The sequence below is a fragment of the Aquarana catesbeiana genome, linkage group LG03, assembly GCF_042186555.1.
Source record: "Aquarana catesbeiana isolate 2022-GZ linkage group LG03, ASM4218655v1, whole genome shotgun sequence".
Lineage (NCBI taxonomy): Eukaryota > Metazoa > Chordata > Amphibia > Anura > Ranidae > Aquarana > Aquarana catesbeiana.
The window spans coordinates 652,205,561-652,231,877 of record NC_133326.1 but is presented as its reverse complement, the minus strand read 5'-3'; the positions used below and the strand labels follow the sequence as shown (position 1 = coordinate 652,231,877).

The 26,317-nt window shown below is 44.3% G+C and overlaps 1 protein-coding gene across 2 annotated transcripts in view; it reads right to left on the bottom strand.

Moving 5' to 3' along the window:
• Window positions 1-3,115: 3,115 nt before the first annotated feature.
• The window catches only part of PRKCSH (PRKCSH beta subunit of glucosidase II), a 42,368-nt gene continuing 19,166 nt past the window's right edge, over window positions 3,116-26,317 (bottom strand). The window contains exons 8-17 of one of the 2 annotated variants that reach the window (XM_073622665.1): window positions 23,458-23,536; window positions 21,330-21,416; window positions 16,966-17,109; window positions 9,926-10,001; window positions 9,774-9,843; window positions 9,038-9,127; window positions 6,898-6,972; window positions 6,224-6,323; window positions 5,380-5,540; window positions 3,116-3,496 (exon numbers count right to left, since the gene is read on the bottom strand). In XM_073622665.1, coding sequence (XP_073478766.1) covers window positions 5,397-5,540; window positions 6,224-6,323; window positions 6,898-6,972; window positions 9,038-9,127; window positions 9,774-9,843; window positions 9,926-10,001; window positions 16,966-17,109; window positions 21,330-21,416; window positions 23,458-23,536 — 865 coding nt within the window. In that variant the 3' untranslated portion in view covers window positions 3,116-3,496; window positions 5,380-5,396. The remainder of the gene's footprint in view (window positions 3,497-5,379; window positions 5,541-6,223; window positions 6,324-6,897; window positions 6,973-9,037; window positions 9,128-9,773; window positions 9,844-9,925; window positions 10,002-16,965; window positions 17,110-21,329; window positions 21,417-23,457; window positions 23,537-26,317) is intronic. The other variant, XM_073622664.1, reaches the window with a different exon arrangement.

The window sequence follows — 26,317 nt, the reverse complement described above, 5'->3', positions numbered from 1 at the left end:
GACACACCGCACCACCGATCGCTGCGCTGAGTGCCCCCACGGATGCGCGTTGGCTGTTATCCTGAAAGACATCATATGACATCCAGTCAGGATAACTGAACCATCGCCCGGCTGTCATTTTGCTATAGGCCAGGCGGGAAGTGGTTAAAGAGGTTGGGATCTACCTGAACAACATGGGAGAAGTCAAAGATCACCAGGCATAGTGTCGCCCAGTGCCACCTCCTTACACCTGATTTAAACCTGTAATTGCCGTACTACTGTGTCTCAATCTCTTGCGTTGCACAGCTATCATGGGTTTAAAATCAGGTAGCGAGGAGGCAACATATCGCCTCTTCACCCCCTGTCAACGCACACTCGGTTCGCTTTTCAGAGGAGCAGCAATGCCTGCTGCACTTGTCAATGAGCCCTTAGTTGCATTTGGCAACACCCTTAGGGCTTGTTCACACGTAATGTTGTGAGGTGGTAAAACAGCAGGATATAACAGACATCTATGGCTAAGCACATCAAACCCAAAGGAAAGCTGCAGGTACACCGTACTGCACCCGGCGTGTAGGTAAACCACAGCACATCAGTGTGAAAGCAGCTCTATACTATTATGCCCAGTGTATTGCTTCACACTGACCTGAAGATCTCTTCTTTCCTGCTAGTGGCACCACTCTGGAGACCGCTAGCTGGGATAAGTGGTGGAGTGCAGTTGGTATCACTCCGCATGGGACAGGAGCGGGAGCTACAGAGGAGGCATCGGCTTATGTGGCTCTTGCTGCCTACTACAGCTCCAACTTTACAAGTTGTCCCTCTGCATTGCACTCTGTCTGATGCGCTGGAATGGCAGGTCAGCAAGCCCAGTCGGAGATCTACCAGTCACCTGTCCGCGATCTACTGGTTGCTGACTCCCGCTTTACAGCCAAGGAAGCTGCCTAGATTGATCTGCAGCTGCCATGGTGCTGGACATGTGGCAGTTATGAAACCAGCCATTTGACAGTTTGGTTGTGGACACAAGCAAATGTGACAGTTAGCTATCTCCGTATTACAGGAATGTATTGTTTTTTGAAACAGTTAAACTGATGGGTTTAGTTCTGCTTATGATTTACTGCTGCTCAGGGCCTCTGCAAAATGGCAGCCTCCAGCAAGAAGTAACAGGAACAATGCTGGAGGCAATTTATAGCTCACACTAATTTTGGTAGCATAATTTAATTTGGAATGTATGTTCCTTGCTAAAGAACATTATTTGTTATGGGTAAAGTTCCACTTTAAAGCGGAGTTCCAACTGTAAATATATATATATATATATATATATATATATATATATATATACATATACACATATACATATATACATATATATACACACACACACACATATTATCACATTATTTTTTTTCTATGATGAATATCTTTGTATTAGAACTCATATATAGCACTCACATTTTTAGGAACTATCGCTGCTCGATTGCCGATTTGCAATCAAAAGATATCTTTTATTCTTGTCTCCTGGAATTTTTCCTATTGCTTGTGGGCATGTGAAGCCGCTGCTGAGCGACCAGCGTGCACCGCCCGTTCTCGCGCATGTGCAGTATGTTTGGCTCGCAGCGCCGTCAACTTCTGACGATGCCATCACAACGGGCGTCGTCGTTGGAAGTTCCCGCCCCGTTGTGATCGCAACGAAGATGCTATGCACTGTTAGCCCACATTTAAAATGGCGTTTGGTAATGCCTTGTATTGCGCCATTTCCGTTATCACTGCGCTTTTGAAATCTCACGATGCTGAGCAGCGATAAACACTGACTCCTGGGAATTATGACACCAAGCTCCCAGGAAAAACAGTGCGCCGCCGGGAAATTATGTTATTAGCCATGGGTGGGAGGAGGAGGAAGTGAAATTGATCAGCTTAGAAACAAGGTCTTTTAAAAAAAAAAAAAATGATCAATGAGTAAATTATTGGCATTAATAGATTGAATAAGAAAGAGTTAAAAAAGTGGGTGGAACTCCACCTTAAGGTAACCTCTGCTCATGTATTTTTTCTGTCTGTTATAGATTTGCTCATTTCAAATTGCCCAGTGTAGCCACCCTACCATAGGCAGAGGTGACTAGTAAATTTAGTTTTGGTAATTTACCCAGGTTGATGTATATTCTTTCACTTGGCTCTCCCCTTAGATCAGTGTTGCTGTTCCTGGCTGCTATCAGGTGTCACTGGTACTTACAGCAATAGACAAGGGCGCTGCAACAATGCTGGGTTATGAATATTAATGTCCCCCCTGATCAACCACCAGGAGGTTTATGGTCAGTGGTGCAAGCTGGAGGGGGGTATAAACATTGTTGAGTGGCTTGGTGTTCGCAGTTGTGTGTGCTTATTAGGCCAGAAGCCTATTTGGCCCTAACAAAATCCTCAAGCCACCTTGCCAGGTTGAAAAGCATACAGTACCCAAGATGGAGAGCCAGGAAAAGCAGTCCTGCTGAAGTGGGATGGAGTCTGCCCTCAGAAAATCCTGGTACTCCCTTGGATGGAGGGGGGAGTGTGGCAGTCTGGACCCAAGTTGCTGGAGGTAACTGAAGCCCTAACCCTCTCTCCCTGTGAGCCCAAGTAGATAACTGGAAAAGACTAAAGTGACAGGTACCCTTCCCTTATTGTAACTCTCCACTGTGGCCATCGATCCACCCTGGGATAATATGAGCCCACCCCTGTGCTGGAGCTTTTTCCTTTCCCAGCCAAGGGGAATTGCTACAGTAGTTTTACAGATGTATATCAGAAAATGGAGTACTGTCCGTCATCCTTTATTTGCACAAACATATCATTTTTCATGGATGAGCTTTCGGGGTGTGTCCATGAAAAATGATATGTTACTTTTTTTTATTTGCACTAACATATCATTTTTCATGGACACACCCCGAAAGCTCATCCATGAAAAATGATGTTAGTGCAAATAAATAAAGTATCACGGACAGTACTCAATTTTCTCGGTCACAATTGCACTAATACGGCTACAATCACCTCAAAACAGATGTACATAAAAATTCAAGATGATCAATAACGATTGATTAGATATTGAGCAAGTCTATTGTAGCCTACGTAAATAGCATTTTTTTTTTTACAAATTTAAAAGAAAAACGACAGCAGCCAGAGGGGAACGTGTCTAAATTTAATAGAATGAAACATCGCACACCGAAATCATGACTATGTACAACGTGGAGGTGTGGAGAGCAGCAATGCAGGATGGATGGAATGTGTCTGTTGGTTGCCGGTGACTTTTACTGCAGTATACAGGAACGAAGGGGGGGAGGGGGGAAACTGAGGTCACAAGAGAGGTCACGGGGCTTCATCCCACTGGTCACAGCGTTCATAGTTCCCAGAAAGAATTACACGGAGTCTTTTTTGCTCCATCTGTTGTAAAAGAGAAGAATGCAGAAACTGATTTGATTGTAGAGGACATGTAAGGGCAAAACTGCTGACTCTGTTTTACGTGAAGGTCGGCGTGTAAGGTTACCTGGCCTATCAGTCTCTGTGCGAGAAAAAGGAAATATTTTTCATGCAGCATTTTAAAACATTTCTAACCAAATCTACCATTTTCTTAATAATTTGGAAGTGAAAAAAATTAGGAGCCAAGTAAAAAGTTAACCCCTTCCCGCCGACCGAACGCATATATGCGTCCTCGGCTTTCCGAGGTTATACCGGGATGATGCCCGCAGCTGCAGGCATCATCCCGGTACCGTTGTTTTCAGCGGGCGATCGGCTACCCGAATATAACAACCGATGCGGCTAAAAGCCGCTCGGTTGTTATACCGGAGGAGCGGGAGGGGACATCCCCCCCCTCCCGCCGCTGTTACCGGGCCTCCCGTGCGATCGGGAGGCCCGGTGTCCGGTCCGCTGCCTTCGGCGGCTGGGGGCGGACTGGAACGAAGCTGCGAGCGGCTTCGTTCCAGCCTTCTTCTTGTAAATGCGGAAGCGACGTCATGACGTCACTTCCCCTTTACTCGGCTGCCAATGGCGCCGAATTTAAAAAAGTACACAGTATTCAGAATCGCCGTTTTCGGCGATCTGAATACTTTGAAGTGTAAAGGAGGGATGGGGGGTCTTTTAGACCCCCCATCCCTCCATAAAGAGTACCTGTCACCACATATTACTGTCACAAGGGATGTTTACATTGCTTGTGACAGCAATAAAAGTAAAAAAAAAAAAAAAAAAAAATTTAAACACAATTTATAAAGTACAAAAATAAATAAATTAAATAAAAAAAAAAAAAAAAAATTTTTTAAAGTGCCCCTGTCCCCGCGAGCTCGCGCAGCGAAGAAAACGCATACGGAAGTCGCGCCCGCATATGTAAACGGTGTTCAAACCACACATGTGAGGTATCGCCGCGATCGTCAGAGCGAGAGCAATAATTCTAGCCCTAGACCTCCTCTGTAGCTCAAACCTGGTAACCGTAAAATTTTTTTAAAGCTTCGCCTATGGAAATTCAAAGGTACCGTAGTTCGTCGCCATTCCACGAGTGCGTGCAATTATAAAGGGTGACATGTTTGGTATCTATTTACTCGGCGTAACATCATCTTTCACATTATACAAAAAAATTGGGGTAACTTTACTGTTTGGATTTTTTAAAATTCATGAAAGTGTCACTTTTCCAAAAATTTGCGTTTAAAACACCGCTGCACAAATACCGTGTGATAAAAAATATTGCAACAATCGTCATTTTATTCTCTAGATTCTTTGCTAAAAAAATATATATAATGTTTGGGGGTTCTAAGTAATTTTCTAGCAAAAAATATGGATTTTAACTTGTAAACACCAAATTTCAAAAATAGGCTTAGTCATGAAAGGGTTTTTAAGGACCAGCCAACCTAATTTGGTTATATCAAGACAAACATTTTTTTCTTTGTTTTGGACAAATTAGGGAAAAGATTAGAACCCCCAAATCTTAGCCTTGCACACATTTTTACCAAAGCTCTTATTATTAGCATTACTATTAAAAACACAAAAACGATCACGGATTGTGACATCTGACATCTACACTGGATGCAATATTATCACTGAAGTCTCTGAAAACAGCTCACTCAGGTTTGCAGCAGTTGCTACCTTGCAATCCACAGAGGGGAAAATGAAGGATATATTAGCCAACTCTGCACTAAACCAAGGCCAACTACAAGCATTGCAACACCAAAAATAGCAGGGAACTTTACCTAAATGAAAATATGGACCATTAAACTATGCATTTTTTGAATTATAACTGCTCTGTGCAGTGCGAATGGGTGTCTGACTGTGAACGGCACACCAATGCACTACACAACAGACTGCAATGCACTACAACCAACATATACCCTTTTATAGTGGGAATTGTGCCGAAAACATTTTTCCCTGCTTACACTCCCACTCAGAACAGAAAGGTACCTGTAGGACTGATGAGGTCACAGCTCGTCATGTTCCTCTGGTTGGGGGATTTCAGCAGGCTGCTGACAGGCGGCCGGAGTGTAGAACTCCATGAGGTATTCACATCGACTTGGCTCCGACGTGGATGTGACAACTGTTTCTTTACCACAGAGCAATTTCACCTGCAGGGGGGAGAATGACAGCATTTGCAAGTCTTATCAAACATCTCATCAGGATTCCTATGGGGGGGCACATGCCTCCTCATATGTTCCCCAGGATTCTAACTACAAAGCTGCCACGGGCAGTACGTGTACTATGACTACAATGCTGCCAAGTGGCTGTACGTGTACCGTGACTACAATGCTGCCAAGTGGCTGTACGTGTACCGTGACTACAATGCTGCCAAGTGGCTGTACGTGTACCGTGACTACAATGCTGCCAAGTGGCTGTACGTGTACCGTGACTACAATGCTGCCAAGTGGCTGTACGTGTACCGTGACTACAATGCTGCCAAGTGGGTGTACGTGTACCGTGACTACAATGCTGCCAAGTGGCTGTACGTGTACCATGACTACAATGCTGCCAAGTGGCTGTACGTGTACCGTGACTACAATGCTGCAAGATAGATGCACTTTTAATGGTGACTACAAACCTGCTATGTGGTTGTATTTATAAAGTGACAGCAATGCGGTTACGTAGCTGTGCAGAAGCATAAGATAGATGGTGTATTTGACCTTCTAGGTGTCATTATCCAGTAATGAAGCCATACCCTGCACTTTGGTCACAGCAGGCAATGATAAAACTATGTGTAATTGGCCAGCAATCCAACACGTTACTCGCATCATCCATCTCTAGAGACACTCACCAGTGTGGACCGGTTGGGACCTTGCCAACAGCCTGTGCCCTGGTCATACTTCATGGCACTAAATTTGTCATTTTCTGGTCCGGCCCAGGTGTTCCAGATTCTGTGAATATGAAGCCAAAATAAAAACACGTTCTTAAAGTCATGTTTACTAGAAGGTGCTCAGGAGCCAATTACAGCCACTCAAGCAAATAAATGCTTTATTTTGCAGACCAAGAGTTCATTAACACCATATGTGCCTAGACAAGGCAATTTGCCTATGTCCTACGAGTTCAGTTCACACCAATGCACTGAATGTTATTTTTGCGTAATTTTAAAAATGAAAAAAACTGCGTTGCCTTGTAACATCACACCAGTCAGCATGCGTTATAGGGAGCATAACACACCGCTGGTGTGAATGGGCCCTAAAAGGGTAGGAATTGTGGGTCTACTGAGTCTGAAATGTGCTCCAACACGGGGGTTTTCAAGTTCTCTCTTTTACTCAAAAACTCGCACACAAATATCCATGCTGTTGGACGCCTTCATTGTTTTCACTTTTGTATAGAAGAATTACTGCTGGCAGGTTTGGGGCAGTCTCACAGTAGCAAGTATCAGCTTCTATAGCCAGAATGATTTGGGATTGAACAGTGTGTAGAAAGCTACCATGAACAGCATCCAATCAGGTGGCAGGAACTCACCCCAAATTAGTCTCTGATCCTCCAGCTTTCGGCTTCTGTGTTACACGGTTAAATGGACAGAGGCGATAAACGTACCTAAGAAGAAGCAGAGCATGAAGTACACATACAGGTGCATCTCAAAAAATTTGAATATCATCAAAAATGTAATTTATTTCAGTAATTTAATTCAAAAAGTGAAACTTGTATATTATAAAGATTTATAAATTCATTACACACAGAGTGATATATTTAAAGCATTTTTCTTTAAATTTTGATGATTATGGCTTACAACTAAAGGAGATATGTTCAGAATACCCATGTGAAAAGGGTCTAACAATTCGCCCTATACCAGATCATGCTCATCTGCAGCTTAAAGGGGTCGTAAACCTTTGTGTTTTCTCACTTTAATGCATCCTATGCATTAAGGTGAAAAAACACCTGGCAGTGACCGGCTCCCTAGCCCCCCCATCTTTTTTTACTCACCTGAGCCACCGGAAGGGGACAGGACAGTACGTGTGGTAGGTGAACTACCAGGAACGATCAGCATACCGTCCCGTTATCGGCCGGTTTTATTCATTGATTTACGCTTGTTGTAGAATGGCGGACTGACGTGCCTGGCTATTGTGAGTACCCTGTGTGGGATCTTTTTATTGTGTTAATAAATTGTCTTTACATACTATACCATGAAGTCCTCCTTTTTCTATTAAAATACCGAGGCTCAGTGGTGACCCAGCCAGCATTTCAGATCTACTGCTGAACCCAGGAGTGGTTCTAAGGCGTGTATTGACAAAACATATTAGCAAGGTCACAAGATTCAAGGTGAACCTTCAATACCTGGGGGGGGGGGCACCTGAGTGAGAACACAGCATCTTTCTATTGGATCACCTTCACATCGTTTTCTGTATCGCATGGAGTGTGGAGCACTTGTAGTTTGACACCATTTGAACTTTGCACAGTGCACAGGAGCACTTTTATTTATAGTTTTATTTATTCAGACTTTTATTCAATCTTTTGGAGTTTTTGGATTAGTTGCTATTCCTGAACCTGTGGACTTTTACGGTTACTTATCACACCTATATGCACTTTGTCACATTATTATAACCATTTCAGGCATTATTTGCTATTGCAATCTATGTATACACACATTTTTTACATCTTTAGTATAGCATTCATTATTTATATTTATATTTCATGTGTAGCACAATTAGCACTTTATTGAAGAGCATTATTCACTAGCATTTATGCTTATATCTCAGATAGCGCAGCGTTCATAATTTGATTCAATTATTTTTGCACAATATATGAGACATGTATAATGCTTGCTGCTGAATCATAGAGGATACATTGTTTTTTTTTTTTATTTATAGTGGTGGCTCATAGGACGTTATATATTTCTGTTTATCATTGTACAGGGGGTCCCCAGGTTACAAACAAGTTAGGGACTGTAGGTTTGTTCTTAAGTTAAGTTGTTTGTAAGTCGGAACAGGTACATTTTTTAAGTGTAGCTCCAGCCAAAAAAACTATTTTTAAGCTTTTTGGATAGCATAGGGAAGGGTTAACACCCCTGTAACAGCTGTGTGTGCCCCTGTTCAGAAGATTTCACCTCACTTTCTGTCCCAATGACAATTGGATTTTGAAAATTTTGGGTTGTTGTGGAAACAAGCCTTGGTGATAAGGCATCAGTGGAGGTACCTTTTCCCCATAATAGGTCTTACAGGAGTGAATTTCCCTTCCTAGGGGTAGATTTACTCTCACTTCCTGTTGTCTCCTTCCGTTTGTAAGTAGGAGTCGTTTGTAAGTCGGATGTTTGTAACTAGGGGACCCCCTGTAGTTTGTGTTTATCCATGGGGAAAAAAATGCAGGTGACTGCACATAGTGTAAACAGTCCCTTAAAGAAAAATTCTGAACACGGTGATCTTTGATCTCCTCCATGTTGTTCGGATAGATCTTCACATCTCAAAAGGTTACCCACCCCTGGGTCTAAGCTGAAGGTGAACATAATCTATATAGGGCAAGTGCCTTGTGATGTGTCAGAATTACACACACAATGATATTTCCATTAATCCTGAACACAGGCTATGACCTTATAGTCCTCCATTAATTAGCATATACATAAAATTAGGCAGCACTAGAAATTCCATGGGCACCAAAATCTACTCACTCAGGGGTTGAAAGCTCATAACATTGTCCATAGAGGTAGGAAAATTCTCCCTGGGATCCGAAATCCAGTGAAATCTCCTTCTCCAGATTTCTGCATACAATTTAAAAGATCAAATGGATTAATAGCTTGCCTTCTGAGTTATTGAAACACAAAAAAAAAAAAAAAAAAAATACATGGCCAACTCAGCCATCCAGGAGCTGGGTTATTGTAATAAGATATTACAGGGGTAATAAGACACTCAGGAGCTGGGTTACTGTAATAAGATATTACAGGGGTAATAACACACTCAGGAGCTGAGTGCTAACTTTAAGGCCTCATACACACAGGAAGTTTTGGAAACTCTCCCAAAAGCTTTTCTCCCGCACGTTTACAGGCGTCAAGCGTTTGGGTGTTAATTCATTTATTTAGCCAGAATATTTATTTATTCTGGCCAATGAAATTAACATCTAAGCACTAAACGCGTCTAGTGTAAACAAGTGTTTAGACGCGTTAACATACTTTTACAGGCGTCAAGCATTTTTTCTGCCAAAACGCTGCTACTTCTGGACGCACTGGCAGTGGGTTTTTTTTCCTGCCTCTAAAAGACCGCCACTAAACGCTGCTAAAAGTCTATGTGTGCATGGACACATAGGCCAACATGGCAGGGGAAAAAAAAGGGTCTGACGCTCTGAGAAACCATTTAAAAAAAAACGTCCAGTGTGCATGAGGCATAATGGAGAGAAAAGCCAAAATTCACCTGATTGTATCTTCAATTTCCCTTAAAGATTTGGAAGCGCTTTCATACTCATTACGAACTACTTCAGCAGCTGCGATTAAAAAAAAGAATGGGTAATTTGGGAGATAGAAATAGACAGATTATACACTGGAATTATTCAAAGAGATGCTCACCATCTATTAATTGCTGGGTTGCGTCATCATATGGTGGCATCTCAGACTCCTCCCCCTGAGATTTACCAGGTGGACCCTGTAACGAAGACAACCAATTATTTATACATTAGTGAATAAATATTTCCAAACTCCTAGCGCTGGCTCTAGATCACAAGACTCTGAGGTGCCTGACAAAAATAAAATACTTTGTTTTGCCACAAAAAGGAGCCGTCATGCTTTATTTTAAAAGCATATTGGTGAAAATATTACTCCTAACCACAAATGTAATCTTTTTCTTCATATACATGGTCTCTGGGTCCGTCTGTGCTGCCCCCTAGCAATCTTATTTCATGTTTATAGGGAAAAAAAAAAAAAAAGTTGCAACAGGATAGTGGCGAATAAGACTACAAAAACAGGGGATGCATCCCCCACTTCTATTGGGGTAAATGGATGCTTACATTACTTACAGTGACCAAGTTGTTACTTAACTACTTGACCTCCAAAAGATTTACCCCCCTTCATGACCAGGCCGTTTTTTTGCGATACGGCGTTACTTTAACTGACAAATGTGCGGTCGTGCAACGCTGTACACAAATAAAATTTGTCACTCCCCCCCCCCCCCCCCCCCGCATATAGAGTTTTTTTTTTTTGGTCGTATTTGATCACTTGTTTATTTTTTGCGCTATAAACAAAAACAAATCTAAATTCTTTATGAATGTAGGCAAATGTGTATTCTACTACATATTTTTGCCAAACAAAATCCCAATAAGTGTGTATTGATTGGTTTACCCGAACGCTATAGCGTCTACAAACAATGGGATAGATATAATAGGATTTTTTATAACAGCTTACCTGTAAAATCCTTTTCTTTTGATGGACATCACGGGACACAGAGCCACAGTAATTACTGATGGGTTATATAGGTATCACTAGGTATTGGACACTGGTCACACCCTAATCAGGAAGTTCAACCCCCTATATAATCCCTCCCCTTCCAGGGATACCTCAGTTTTGTAGCAAAGCAGTATAGGTGTATTAGAAGAGGGGCGGGACCTCTGTGTCCTGTGATGTCCATCAAAAGAAAAGGATTTTACAGGTAAGCTGTTAGAAAAAAATCCTATTTTCTTTCTCGGACATCACGGGACACAGAGCCACAGTAATTACTGATGGGATGTCCCAGAGCAATGCCAACTGAGGGGGGGGGGGGGGGGAACCACGACCAAGTAGGGTGCAATCAGACCTGAGGACCCTGTACCGCTGCCTGCAGCACACTACGCCCAAAGGCGATATCCTCATGCCTCCTCACATCCACCTGATAGAATCTGGTAATTGTATGGACTGAAGACCAGGTTGCGGCCTTGCAGATCTGAGCCATAGAGGCCCGGTGATGCACTGCCCAAGAAGCACCAATAGCCCTTGTGGAATGTGCCTTGATCTGAAACGGAGGAACTTTCTGTTTCAAACCGTAAGCTTGAATAATCAACTGTCGAATCCATTTAGAAATGGTAGCTTTTGACGCTGCCTGTCCTCTATTGGGACCCTCTGGCAGCACAAACAAGACATCTGTCTTGCGGATCTGAGCAGTTGCTTCCAGATAGGTCTTGACTGCTCTTACCACATCCAAAGAATGTAGTAACCTTTCTTCCGAAGAACAGGGATCTGGAAAAAAGGAAGGCAGAACAACGTCTTGGTTTAGATGAAATCTGAAACCACCTTCAGTAAAAAACTAGGATGAGGGTGCAGTACCACTCTATCCTTGTGTATAATCAAGTAAGGCTCTTTACAGGAAAGAGCTGCTATTTCTGATACTCTTCTAGCAGAAGAGATGGCTACCAGAAAAATTAGTTTCCTCGTCAGCAAGACTAAAGGAATCTGACGTATTGGTTCAAAAGGCTGTTTCTGTAACACCGACAGAACCAAGTTCAAGTCCCAGGGGTTTAGGGGCGCTTTAACCGGAGGATTAAGACGCATCACCCCCTGCATAAAGTTTCGGATCAGAGAATGCGAAGCAAGCGGCCGTTAAAACAATACTGATAAGGCCGAGACCTGGCCCTTGATGGTACTCAAGGCCAGCTTCATCTCTAATCCTAATTGTAGAAAATCAAGAATTCTACCTATGACATATTTCTTGGGATGCCAACCCCTGGATTCACACCAGGATACATAAGCTTTCCAGACTCTATGATAAATCATTCTGGAAGCTGGCTTCCTTGCATTGATCAAGGAAGATATGACAGGACCTGAGAGCCCACGACTTTTCAGAACGTGGGTCTCAATAGCCCCCCCGTCAAATCTAGCATTTGTAAAGCAGGCCGGAACACTGGACCTTGAGATAACAGGTCTGGACGTACCGGTAGGATCCACCGGGAATCCTCCGCCATCCTTGCTATTTCTGCCTCTCAAGCTCTTCTGGGCCAAACTGGGGCTACCAGAAGTGCCGACTTCCCTTCTTGCCTGAGCCTGCGAAGGAGCCGTGGCAGTAACAGAATAGGAGGGAATGCATAAATCAGTGAGAACCGAAGCCACGGAATCACCAACGCATCCGTCCTGCCTGAAAGAGGATCCCAGGCAACCGGTAGGAAGGATATCCCCTTCTGCAGGTCTTTGGGTATGAGCTACCGCCTGCGATAGGTGCACTGGAAAGTCTAATGCCTGAACCTTTATGTTCCAGGCCGACATAATACTGTGTTGCAACAGTCCTAACTGGAACTGAGCATAGGGAACTGCTTCGAATGAAGACACCATCTTCCCCAGCAGCCTTATACAAAGGCGGACAGAAGGACCCTTCTTGGCCTTGACTGTCAGGATCAGCTCTCTTAGAGCAGTGATCTTTGCCTGCAGACACTTCAGTTGAGCAGGAAAAATGGGCCCAGGTAGGCCTGCATCTTTGACGCCTATTGATGTCAAAAATTCTCCTCCCTGCAGGGTGGAGACTAATGTCTGAATTGATTCCAAATGTAAGGACTGCATCCTTAGGAATGGATTCAGATCTCTTAAATCCAAAATGGGTCTGATATCCCCATTTGGTTTTTGGACCATAAAAGGATTGGAATAGAGCCTCAATCCCTGATCCTTTGTGGGTACCCCCACAATGACCTCTTGCAACAAAAGTCGCTCTATCGCTAGAAGGAGCGACTGCTTCTTTTCTGGTTCTCTGGGATCACCGGATCTGAGGAAACGAGGAGAGGGAATTTCTTGAAACTCCAGTCTGTACCCTAAGGTTACCGTGGAGATTACCCATCTGTCCTGGAAGTCCTTCTGCCAGGGCCCTGAGAGCTGCAGCAGTCTTTCCCCCCACTCGAGCGAGCGGGGCGCCCCTTCAAAAAGAGGTCTTCGTGTCTTGTCTAGAAGACTTCTTCCCCCAGGACTTCTTTTGTCCCTGGGGTTGACTCTTGTTTCTTGCCCCAGACGGAGGAGACCGTCGTGACTGCCTGGAAACTGATGCCCCTGGCGCTGGGGAAAGAGGCCGCTTAAAAGAGGGACGCTTACTCTTCTTCTTATTAGGTAAGAGAGTGCTTTTCCCACAAGAGATTCTCTTGATATAATTATCCAAGTCCTCTCCAAACAACCTTTCACCACGGAAGGGAAACCCAGCCAGGAGCTTCTTACATGGTGCTTCGGCTGACCAGTTTTTTAACCATAGGATTCTACGTATATGCACCAACCCAAACGCAAGGCGAGAGGTCTGCACGATAGAATCTCTGATGGCGTCAACAGCATAACATAAAGCCGCAGGAAGGTTAGCAAACCCCTGGGCCTGCTGTTCAGGTAATACTTTGATGACCTGTTTAACATGGTCTCTTAAGTATTGACAGACACCAATCGCTGCTACTGCAGGTTTGGCCACTGATCCTGCTAAGGAAAAAACATCTTTTAATAAGATTTCCATCTTTTTATCCACAGGATCCTTGAGCATCTGAACGTTGTCTACAGGACAAGTCAGGCTACTATTTATTGAGGAAATGGCCGCATCGATGGCTGGCATTCCCCACCTCTTAATAAATTTTTCTTCCATGGGATAAAGTGTAGAAAACTTTTTCGGCGGAAGAAATCGCTTATCTGGGTGATCCCACTCAGAATAAATGAGCTTTTCAAGTAAAGTATGAACAGGAAAAGCATGTGCTGCTTGGAAAGGTTTCAGTGACCCCAAAGCAGAAGAGGATTCTGTAGCAGTTTCAGGTAGGGGCAACTTAAATGTGGAGCGGACCAATCCAGTAAGGATCTACACTAAGACTTTCTCCTCTTGGGAAGTCGCAGAGGGTCCTTCACCACCTGATTCCTCCGAAGAGGAATCATCCGTCCCATCCCGATCCTCTGAAAGGGATTCATCTCCTTTATCCCAGAGCTCCTCTGTCTGAGGGTCTTGGGGAACAGAGGCAGGCCTAGTGCGTTTTCTTCCACTGAGAGAAGATGTAATCACGGCCATTAGTCTTCCCTCTAGTCCAGTAATGGTTGAGGAGAAAACCTCTTGTGTAATGTACACAGGAGCTGAAGTGCCGGAAGCAGGTGTAGCCCCTAACCCCAATGGCTCTCCCTGTCCCGCCGCCCCTGGTCCCTCAGGAGGGGAGGATGTAGCACAGGGGGTCCTCAGAACCTGAACGAGATCCCCTAGTGTCTCTGGTTCTTGGGGTGCTTGAACCTCTTCTACCCATAGTGCAATGCAACAAGGTGTGAGGTATCAAAAAATGAACACTGACTGCTGAGCGATGTAGTCTGGCAAAAGCCTTGCTACCAAATGCCCAGTCCGGTGTTTCTCAGTAAATGCAGCCTAGGGGAATGCCTGTGTCCCACCTTACATGCGACTGTCAGCTCTGTATCCCTCCAAGGCTCAGAGCACCTGTACAGTGTGCTTTAAATAGCCATGCTTACAGGCACTAAGGGCGTTTGAGCACGCTGACGCTGTGCTGACGCCCCGCCCCCCTCGGTTTTTTTTATTTTCAAAAAAACGAGCGCTTCCCGCGCGAGCCGGCCCTTTCTGACAATCCTGAAGGAAGGCTGGGGGTGGGGGAAGAAGGAGGAGGCCGGCAGTGATGGGCCCTGCATCGCAATGGCGGCTTCGGCAGTGGCGGTGATAGTGCGGTTTAAAACCGCCTTACAGCATACCCGCGCCTGCCCCAGCCTGGGGGGAACATCCCAGCTGAGAAAAACCCCCCATCATCTTACCTGGAGCCATCGGAAGAGCTTTGTGCAGCGAACGCTGAGACAGAATACAGCATGAGAAGGTTTGTGCTCTTGGCAGCCCCCGGTGGTCATAATAGGCATAGCATGCATTTACCTTAAAGGAGAAAGCCACTAGAATTTAAAATTCTGTGGAATCTCCTCTTACCTTATCCAGCCGCAGGGTTCAGTTTACACAGACCCAATCTTCACCTCTCACGGTGGGCTCCGTTTGTGAAAACCGTCAGACTGGGGCCCCCTACATGTAGGGGGATCCTGCAGTTCTGGCCCTGTAAAGCACCTCGCCAGAAATTAGGAAGTTTAAAGCCATTTTCTGATCTGCGGGGTCCAGCTCTCTAAAAAGAGAAGCGTTACAGGTAAAACCTCGTTTCTTCGGACACGAGGCCCTGGGTACCATCCAATTTGGCCATGAAAAGACACTTTGAATGGATCCGGTTCGCCTGGCTTGCCCCGGTATAGGATATTCCCTTCGGAGCTCAGCACAGGACATCTTTGCACGTCCAACACCTAAGACACTGGCGTAAAAACTGAGGTATCCCTGCAAGGGGGAGGGTTTATATAGGGGGTTGAACTTCCTGATTAGGGTGTGACCAGTGTCCAATACCTAGTGATACCTATATAACCCATCAGTAATTACAGTGGCTCTGTGTCCCGTGATGTCCGAGAAATAAATATGTATATATCTCTCGATCTATATAAAATGTATTCATTCAGCTGCTTTATTGAAAAAAGCTATACCAGGGAGATCGGTGCTTGTAACTGCCCCCACTGTCCTCCTCGTCCCAGATCTGTCAGGATGGAGAACGGAAGAAGGAGCCTGTAAATATGGCATTTACCGGCTCCTTCTTTTTCTGAATGCACAGAGTCAGTGATCACTGACTGTTAATTCATTACTAAGATATCTCAGTAATTAATTAACAGTCAGTGATCACTGCCATATTTACAGGCTCCTCCTTCCGTTCTCCATCCTGACAGATCTGAGACGAGGAGGACATGGAGGACAGTGGGGGCAGTTACAAGCACCGATCTCCCTGTATAGCTTTTCAATAAAGCAGCTGAATGCCGTGGGAGGGAGGAGGAGAAACAGCTGTCAGCTGCTTTATTAAAAGCTATACAGGAAGATCGGTGCTTGTAACTGCCCCCACCGCTGCACCGATCATCTGTCCTGCGCTGGAGAGCCACCCTGTAGCAGTAATACTGCTACGGGGTGGTCTTTAAGTGGTTAAGATGGAAATACATGAATCAAAATTTGGCCCGTTTAGCCAGGGCTGGCCGAATTTATATCAATCCAGGCTAAATGGATCGACTCGAGAACAACCAGCCTGTCAGTTTTTTAAACTAATTTTTAATTAAAGCCAAAGTCTAGGTTTCCGGTTACTTTAGTTTAAATAGTTCTTGTGGGCCAAGTTTATCCAAACTATTACCAAGCTATTCGTCTGTTGCGAGCGTTGTATCATAAATGTATTAGCATCAATATGGTGGCCCTGTGTTCTGCAAAGGGCATTTTCCCATCCACTGCTGGAACAAAATTGAGTAATTCTTAGTGCTTCCCAACCACAGGAAGTGTTGTATTTAACAATGAATACAATGCTTCTTCTTACTGGCCGAGGTGAAGTGGCTAAATGGTGCCACAATATTCACCTCAGGCAATCAGGGAAAGCTCTGTATTTTCATTGATTAAAAAAAAAACTTCCTATGAATGGATGCAAAGCACTTAGCCAGACTCACTTTTGCTCCAGTAGCCAGTACTGCTGCCGAACACAATGCTGCATACAGTATGATACAGCAGCAGAACATCATAATCATGTGAATAGTTAATTTGGGCAACCTTGGCCTAAACTATTTAAAGTGACAGGAAACCTGGACTACAGCTTTAAGCTTACCCTATGGTCTTCATCCAAATCATCGTCGTCATCATCATCATCTCCTCCCTCCTCTCCATCATCATCATCCCCATCGTCCTCATGGGGAATTTCTGGATGAGAGTCTGTTCCCTCTTCCACAGGAGGCGGTGAGGGGGCTTCACTCTGTAACAAAGATGTCTAAAAGGTTAGATGTGAAGTGTGCTTTAAACGCTAGTCTCACACCTATGTGCGTGGCTGCGAGTATCGCATCTGTTCCTGCACTCACAACCAAATCGCGCTGCTCTTAGGAGACGGCATTTACTCTGAATGGCACCCCCACGGATCTCAGCCCACAGCGCAATTGTGGGTGCGGCAACTGCAGGGAAATTGTATAGTCAAAAAGACAATGTGATTTCCCTGCGGCCACGTTTTTGAAGAGGTGCATGCAGAGCAGTTCATTCATTTGAATGGGCTGCAGTGCCCACGCAAATGCGGCCTCCAAAAAAAGTGTGAACCTAGACTTAATGAGCAAACAGACAGAAAATAAATATTTCTAAAGCAATTAAACCACATTTTTCTGGACACCCATCTATCTATCTCTCTCCTCTATGTCAGGAGGCATTTCTGGATGAGTGCATTCTCACTTCTCTAAGAGATGGTAAAAGGGCTTTACTTAAAACAAAAAAGGGGTATAGCTGAGACCGCAATTAAAACCAAGAGGTTCTAACCCTTTTACACTTCATACAAAACTTAGGTTTTGCCTAAAGTTGGGCTTTCAAGGAACTTATACTGAAAGAAATATGTTGGCTGCCATTTCTGATCTCTCCTTCTGAAAACATTACCTGGCTGTCATGCTAAGCCAATGTGTTCAACGCAATGGGGGGAGATTTACTAAAACAGGAGCACTCAGAATCTGGTGCGGCTGTGCATAGTAACCAGTTTCTAACTTCAGCTTGTTCAATTAAGCTTTGAAAATAAAAACTGGAGGTCGATTGGTTGCTATGCAGAGCTGCACCAGATTTTGCACTCTCCAATTTTAGTAAATATTCCCATTTGAGTCACTGGCCCTGAACAAGCACCTTGTGAACACTTTTCAGAAAGTTCGAGGCCAGCCAGTCTTTGGCTGAAAAGTAAACCTCCCCATCAGCAAAGACTCAATGACCAATGTCACTGCAGTGATCATGTGCCAAGTTGCCTGAGAGGAGCCTGGATTTTTTTTTTTTGTCAAGACAGGCAAGTTTTTTTTTTTTTTTTTTTTTTTGTTTTTTTTTTTTTTTTTTTAGACATTGGGGCCGATTTAAAAAGCAGTGGTATGGCTGTAACACTACCATATTGCTAAAAAAAAAAAAAAAAAAAAAAAAAAAAACACACACCACACACTTAGAAGAAATGTACAGTGGGGAAATTATTTGACCCCCTGCAGATTTTGTAAGTTTGCACACTTAAAAATTATAGACCCTTCATTTCTTTGCATCATAGGTGTATTTTAAATGAAAGAGACAGCATATCAACCAAAAAAATCAAAAAAAAAAAAAAAACACACATGATACAGATGTTATAAATTGAGTTGCAATTCAGTGAGTAAAATAAGTATTTGATCCCCAAGCAAAACATGACTTGGTACTTGGTGGAGAAACCCTTGTTGGCAAGCACAGAGGTAAGACATTTCTTGTAGTTGGTGACCAGGTTTGCACTCATCTCAGGAGGGATTTTGGTCCTCTCTTCTTTACAGATCTTCTCTAAATCCTTAAGGTTTCTTGGCTGTCTCCTTCAGCTCCCTGCATACATTTTCCATAGAATTAAGGTCTGGAGACTGGCCAGGCCACTCCATTTTTTAACTCCAACAAGGTTTTTATTGGACAAAAGAAACCGGTCATGCACATGTCAGCGCAAAGTAAATTCAGAAGTAGGGCAACTATTAGTAAGTAGGTTAACACCAGAGACAGCCTTATACATACAGTAGTTTTCATCTCATTTGCCTGTACAAAACAAATGTCGGGTTGTGGAGTCAACCTGGGGTCAAATCATAATCCCCCACACTAAGTCCTCTCCTGTGTAGTTTTGATAGTCGCTTCACTACAAGAGTATACGTTCCATGACCGGATCGACCGGATCAACCGGGGCTAAGCCCGGAGCATCTAGCCACGTAGACCATAATTTGTCAAATTTACCCGTGTTGGTAAATAAACTTCTCCAACCTGAGGGTGTCCCCCATTCAAGTAAGCCATTCCCAGAGTGTGGGCGTTTCTGTGGATTTCCAGTGTCTCAATATTACTAAGCGGGCCTGAAAGAGGGCTCTTGCAATTGCCTGTCTGGGGGCATCCTCCACCTGGAGGCCATCCAAAATACCCAGCAGGCATTATTTAGGGTCTTCTGGGATCCGAACTGGGAAGACCGGATTGAGTGTGTCAATTACCTTCCTCCATTATAGGTGCATAAGATCCCCGTGGTCCCTGCAACACCTAGTACAAGTGGGATCAGCACTCCATGACCTTAACGTGCTTCTTCTTGAACCACTCCTTTGTTGCCCGTGTATGTTTTGGGTCATTGTCATGATGGAAGACCAATCTTCAGTGTTCTGGTTGAGGGAAGAAGGTTCTCATCCAAGATTTTTCAATACATGGCCATTCAGAATGGCAAAGTCGGCCTGTACCTTTAGCAGAGAAACAGCCCCAAAGCATCAAGTTTCCACCTCTGTGCTTGACTGTAGGGATGGTGTTCTTGGGGTCATAGTCAGCATTTTTCTTCCTCCAAACACAGTGAGTTAAAGTGTAAGTAAACCCTCCTATCGTTATGCTCCACATGTGATCAGTTATGACACCAGCCATTGGATGGTTTGACAGTTTGGTTGGGAGTGTTACATTTCCGGCACGTGCCAGAAATGAAACGGTTTTATGGATGGGTTTACTTCTGCTTTAAGTTAATGCCAAAGAGCTGAATTTTGGTCTCATCTGACCACAGCACTTTCTCACAATCCTCTGAATCTAGATCGATCAGGGGTGTCAAACTGGCGGCACTCCAGCTGCTACAGAACTACATGTCCTATTATGCCTTTGGGAGTCATGCTTGTAACGGTCAGCTTTCCATTGCCTCATGAGACTTGTAGTTCCACAACAGCTGGCGGGCCGCCAGTTTGACACCTGTGATCTAGATGTTCATTGGCCAACATCAGACGGGCCTGTACACATGCCCTCTTGAGGAAGGGAACTCACCGTGTTTGGAGGAAGAAAAATGCTGACTTTGATCCTAAAAATCACCATCCCAACAGTCAAGCATGGAGGTCGAAACATTATGCTTTGTGGCCCGTTTCACTGCTAAAGGTACAGGCTGACTTTGCTTCATTGAGGGGCCAATGGACGGGGCTATGTATTGTAAAATCTTGAATGAGAACCTTCTTCCCTCAGCCAGAAAACTGAAGATGGGTCATGGATGGGTCTTCCAGCATGACAATAAACCAAAACATACCGCCAAAGCAACAAAGGAGTGGCTCAATAAGAAGCACATTAAGGTCATGGAGTGGCCTAGTCAGTTTCAAGACATTAATCCTACAAAATAAATTTATGGAGGGAGCTGAAACTTCAAGTTGCCAAGCGACAGCTAAGAAACCTTAAGGATTTAGAGAAGATCTGTAAAGAAGTGTGGACCAAAATCCCTCCTGAGATGTGTGCAGACCTGGTCACCAACTACAAGAAACGTCTTACCTCTGTGCTTGCTAACAAGGGTTTCTCCACCAAGTACCAAGTCATGTTTTGCTTGGGGATCAAATACTTGTTTTACACACTGAACTGTAGCTAAATTTAGAATATTTGTATCGTGTGTTAATTCTGGATTTTTGGTTGATATTCTGTCTCTATCATTTAAAATACACCTATGATAAAAATGATAGACCCTTCATTTCTTTGTAAGTGGGCAAACTTACAAAATCTGCAGGGGATCAAATAATTATTTTCCCCACTGTATAAAAGTGTACTCTGCAGTCTGTGGACTTTAGTGGAGCGCAACAGAACTAAATGAGAGTTCTGTAAAATAAAAAAAATAAAAATAAGTTGAGAGGAGAGCCCGGTCATGTGACTGACAGGTCTCCCCCAATCCCACAGCTTTTTCTGTTCTATTAAGAACGGTATGGGACTTCACTGGCTACACACTGCTGCCTTATTTTTATGAATCAAATAAGTCCCATTATGCATAATGGACAGTGGATGGCGATATCTGCTCTCCATTATAAATGAACCCCCTTAGTATTGCATGTTCCATAAAGGATTAGGGAATGCTGCTCAAATGAATCAATCTTTTCTATAAGTACTAGCCAATCAAATAGAGATGCATTCATCATGTTGTCGCCCCTCTTATTTCAGAAGCCCTTGCAGGCACATTTTCATCAATCTTCATATCACACCACTTACCTTAGATTTGTATTTTTCCTTAATCTTGGGCCATATAGAATCTTGGAAAGTGGAGACATCCACCGACTGCGAGCCTGAAAGGAGATCCTGAGAACGAGACAACCAAGAGGCAGAATGAACCCCTGTTACTAACTGGAATCGGATTGGTTGCTAAAGGTTACTGCACATAATTTGTGTTGATGTCAGCCAGAAAAAAAAGACAAAATTTAACAGGAACTGTTCAAAAACCATATATACAGTTTACAAATGCTTACTACATTGTTGACTCTTTCCATAGATTTGTTCAAAGTACGTCCTGCATAGTTTGTCCCCACCATGCATTCAATGTATGGCAGGTGCATGTCCATAGAACAACAAGTAGGATCAGTTGTGAACTTAAAGCGGTGTTCCAGCCAAATTTTTTTTTTTTTTTAAAGTCAGCAGTTGCAAATACTGTAGCTGCTGACTTTTAATAAGGACACTTACCTGTCCAGGGAGCCCACGATGTGGCCCCCCCCCTCCCCCGTGGGCGATCCATCCATCTGATCGGGTGCAGGCGCCCCCATTCCAACTAAAAGAAACCAGCAGTGGAGCCGGTTTCCGACTGCGCGAGTCCTGCATCACTTTGTGAAAGGCAAGCTTGTCTTCTGGGACCCACACATGTCCCAGAAGACAACGAAGGGCTCACCACAGAAGAGGATGTGACTTCCTCGGCTGCGGCCCAGCTGGATCGGAAGTACTCTTAGTACTTCCAAAAAAAGTAGGTTAGAAAGTAAAATTTTTTTTTTTAAATATGCAAAAACGAGGGCTGGAGAAGTGGCTCTTTCATTTAAGGCCACCTCTAAAAATTGGCTGGAAATCCGCTTTAAAAGGATAAGTTCACCTTTTAACAAAAAATAATAAAATGTACATTTTTTTGCAGGTTAAAAAAAAAAAACAAAAAACAAAAAAAAAAGCGTGCAGTTATTAATTTTTCGTTTCTGGAACCTCTAAAGCATTGCATAATCTGCATGAAACCAGCAATCTAATCTGATCGCTGGTGTCATGCAGAATTGTCAGTGTATCTGTGTACCCGTACCCCCCTTACGGGCAAGCCAAGTAGATACAATCTGACAGGAAGACAGAATGAACTACCACAGCGCCGTGGTAGTTCATTGAAAAACTACAAGCCGACAACCGCAAAGGCCTTGTGGTTTTCCATTTACAGATTAATTTGAATTAGTGATGCAACCACTTTTTTTTTTTATTGTGATATCTAGGTGGAGGGGGGGCTGGTCCGTTCATAACATGTTACACCCTGACTATGGGTGTAACATGTTACGAAATGTGAACTTGTCCTTTAATTTGTCAAACTCAGATGGTAAACGGTGCATTGTTCTTGTGGCCACCTGCGCTTATGATTTCAGAGTTCCTGCACAGTACTCTCTCTGAAACTTAAGGCAGACAGATACACACATCGCAGTACATTACAGAAGGACGTGTGTGAGCATGTGTGTATGTTTTCACCCCAACATGGATGGTAAGATGTAAACATTTAGCATTTTCTATATGCACCAGTACCATAAAGGCACAGAGCAGACCCAACAGTACAATGCAGAAACTGGTACCTGCACATACCGTCATGCGACTGATAATGCTTTGGGTGCACTGTATCCAACATTACTATAACATGCCAGTTTCAATATTTCCTGCAAATGTCGTGAACCAATCCACACCCTACCACATGTTCCTATTATCCTTCGCTATGATGGGCAGCCTTACTTGCCAATAGAAATTTACAGAAGGTGGGCCAGCTCTCTATAATACCATAAAATGTCAGCTGGCATGTTACACTAGCCCATGATTTAGGGTACACCAGATATTAGAGAGAGCCAAGAAGAAGGCGAGTGTAAACACTACTAGGTGCCTTCACTGTAGCATGTTCACCTCCTTTATGATATGGTCAGGTTTACTTGAAATAAAATCTAAAAAGCTATTTGTATAACCATCCACAGGTATAGCAGCACGTTTGTTTGCAGCCCTGAGGATTTATAAGTCACAAATATGAGCCAGAGTGCCTCAGAGGCAGAGCTCCAGAGCCTCGTGGAGGAAGAAACAAAAAACCCCCCAAAAAAACAGAATGGAGATAGAAACCAGAGACTATTTATACCTGGGCCTCCTGGTCAGACAGGGAACCGTCTCCATCTGAATCAAGCTCTGAGTGAGACAGCAGCTCTTGTGTAGACAGTCTAGTGAGAGAGATAGAATACATTACATCACACCTGGACAGATTAACCTATGCATTTCTTAAAAGGGATTGTAAATGTTTTTTTTTTTTCTTCTTTTAAATAACAGACACGTTATGGTTTTGCACAGAGAACCCCCGAGCCTCCATTTCTCTGGGTCCCTTCCCCCTGCCGAGTGCACCCATAGCAAGCTGCTTGCTCTGGGGGCACTCTTGTGTGCTCGGTCCTGAGCCCCGCTTCATTTGTCCATTGACACACAGAGCACGGTTCGGCCCAGCCCCTGCTCTCTCCTCACTGGCTGTGATTGACAGCAGGAGCCAATGGCTCCCAATGCTGTATCTGAGCCAATGAGAGATGCTGCTCTCATGCACATCACTGGATCGAGATGGCATGCAGGTAAGTATAAGGGGGGGCTCATGAGGGGAGCTGCATGCAAAAGGTTTCTTTTTACCTTAATCCAGAGAATGCACTAAAGGGGCTGTAAACCCTCCAGTTTTCACCTCAATGCATTCTATGCATTGCAGTGAAAAACCTATTGTAGTGCACCAGTCCCATTTTACTCACCTGAGCCAGTTTTGTTCCCACTCCAGAGATGCGCACAACCTCTCTGGCCGGTGTCTCGGCTCTTGATTGGATAGATTGATAGCAGCGCAGCCATTGGCTCCCGCTGCTGTCAAATCTAATGATGCTGGGGGCGGTGCAGAGTACTGCTGTCTGTGTCTATGAACGCAGCAGGACACATGAGCGCGTCCGCACGGGTGCCCTGAAGGAGAGCTCTACTCTGACAGGTCACTCGATGCGGGAAGGAGCCAGTAGCACCGGAGGGACCCCAGAACAGGAGAATCAGGGCTACTCTGTGCAAAACCAACTGCACAGAGGAGATAAGTATAACATATTTGTTATTTTAAAAGGAAAAAAAAAAAAAAAAAGGGAACCTTTAGTGTCCCTTTAAGGTAAAAAAACATTCTGCTTTTAGAACCACTTTAATAATCATACACCGTAGAATGAAAGCAAAATTTACTTACAAATATATAACGTTTGTGACGGACCCCGTACTCAAGAGGAGTATGTCCGCCCTATAATCTTCCCTTGCCCGGTACCAGCACGATCCAAGATCCCTTATCCCACCCAGTCACTAACCGTAACTCAGTGTAGGGTGGTAAGAAAACATAAGACTGTTTATTCAAACACAGGCACAAAAAGAGATAAACACTAAGGCAGGGATATGCAATTAGTGGACATCCAGCTGTTGTAGAACTACAAGTCCCATGAGGCATAGCAAGACTCTGACAGCCACTAGCATGACACCCAGAGGCATGATGGGACTTGTTTTGCAACAGCTGGAGGTCCGCTAATTGCATATCCCTCCACTAAGGGGACAATCCACCCCTTCTTTGCATGACAACTCAGGGCGGGGTAAACTGTATATCCAGTTACAAGAGACACAGGTACATTCAAACTTTTCAACAGTAGACAGTAGGGGTGTCCCGATACCGATACTGAGCATTTGCCCGAGTACTTGTACTCGGGCAAATGCTCCTGATGCTTCCCCCGATACCTGGAAGACAGCTGTGATCGGCGCATGGGAGAGTTACAAGATTCTCCCCCAGCGGCTTTCAGCAGCTTTAGTGGCATACAGCGGTGATCGCTCACCGCTGACTGCCACTGCATCCTCCTCCATGCCCCCTCCATTCCTCTGTCCCCCTCCGCTGCCCCCCTCCGTTCCTCTCTCCGTCTCTTTGCCTCTCCGCTGTCCCCCTCCATTCCTCTTTCCTTCTCTGTGCCTCTCCGCTGTCCCCCTCCGTTCCTCTCCCCTTTTCTGTCCCCCTCCGCTGTCCCCTCCGTTCTGCTGTGCCTCTCCGCTGTCCCCTCCGTTCCCCTCTCGTTCTCTGTCCCCCTCCGTTCTCCCCCTCCGTTCCCCTCTCCTTCTCTGTCCCCCTCCGTTCTGCCGTCCTCCTCCTCCTTCCTTTGTGTATGGACAGAGTCAGCTGACTCTGTCCATTCACATAACTGAAACATTGTAATCTCCTGTGATTACGATGTGTCAGTTTATGAATGGAGAGGAGCCGCTGTCTTCTCTCCATTCATTCTCAGTGCAGCTGAGGCTGCAGAGAAAGGGACTGGGGAATCTCTATCCTCTGTCTCTTTCTCTGTCTCAAGGGGGAGATATCAGAGGTCTGTTAAGACCCCTGATATCTCACCAAAGTCCCCCAACAGGGCTGATTAAAAAAAAAAACAACACATATTGCAATAAAGAATAAAAAAAATATTATTGTAAAAAATAAAAATTGTAAGTAAAAAAACAAAAAAAACAAAACACACACACACACACACACACACACACACACACCGTTCACCCCCCCCCCCCCCCCCCCCCCAAAAAAAGCATTGTTAAAAAAAAAAAAAAAACACTGTCACGTGACATTAAAAAAAAAAGTAATCGGTATCGGCGAGTACTTGAAAAAAAAGTATCGGTACTTGTACTCGGTCCTAAAAAAGTGGTATCGGGACAACCCTAGTAGACAGTCTTATCAGCAGGTAGGGCTGTTGGAGAAGTTACCCCCCTTCCACCCTGCCCCCAGTCTACATGCTGGAAACACAATGCAAACAGTAAAGAGGAGACGGGTATGGTAACAATGGTGGCCGATAATAGTTCCATAAGCCCGGCTGGTAGAAGTGTGACTGCCCGGTAACTTAGGAACATGGGACAGCAGTCACCCTTTAAATCTGGGTAACAAAGTGCTGTATGGTCAGTGAAAACAATGTCATTTCCAATGTCAGTGT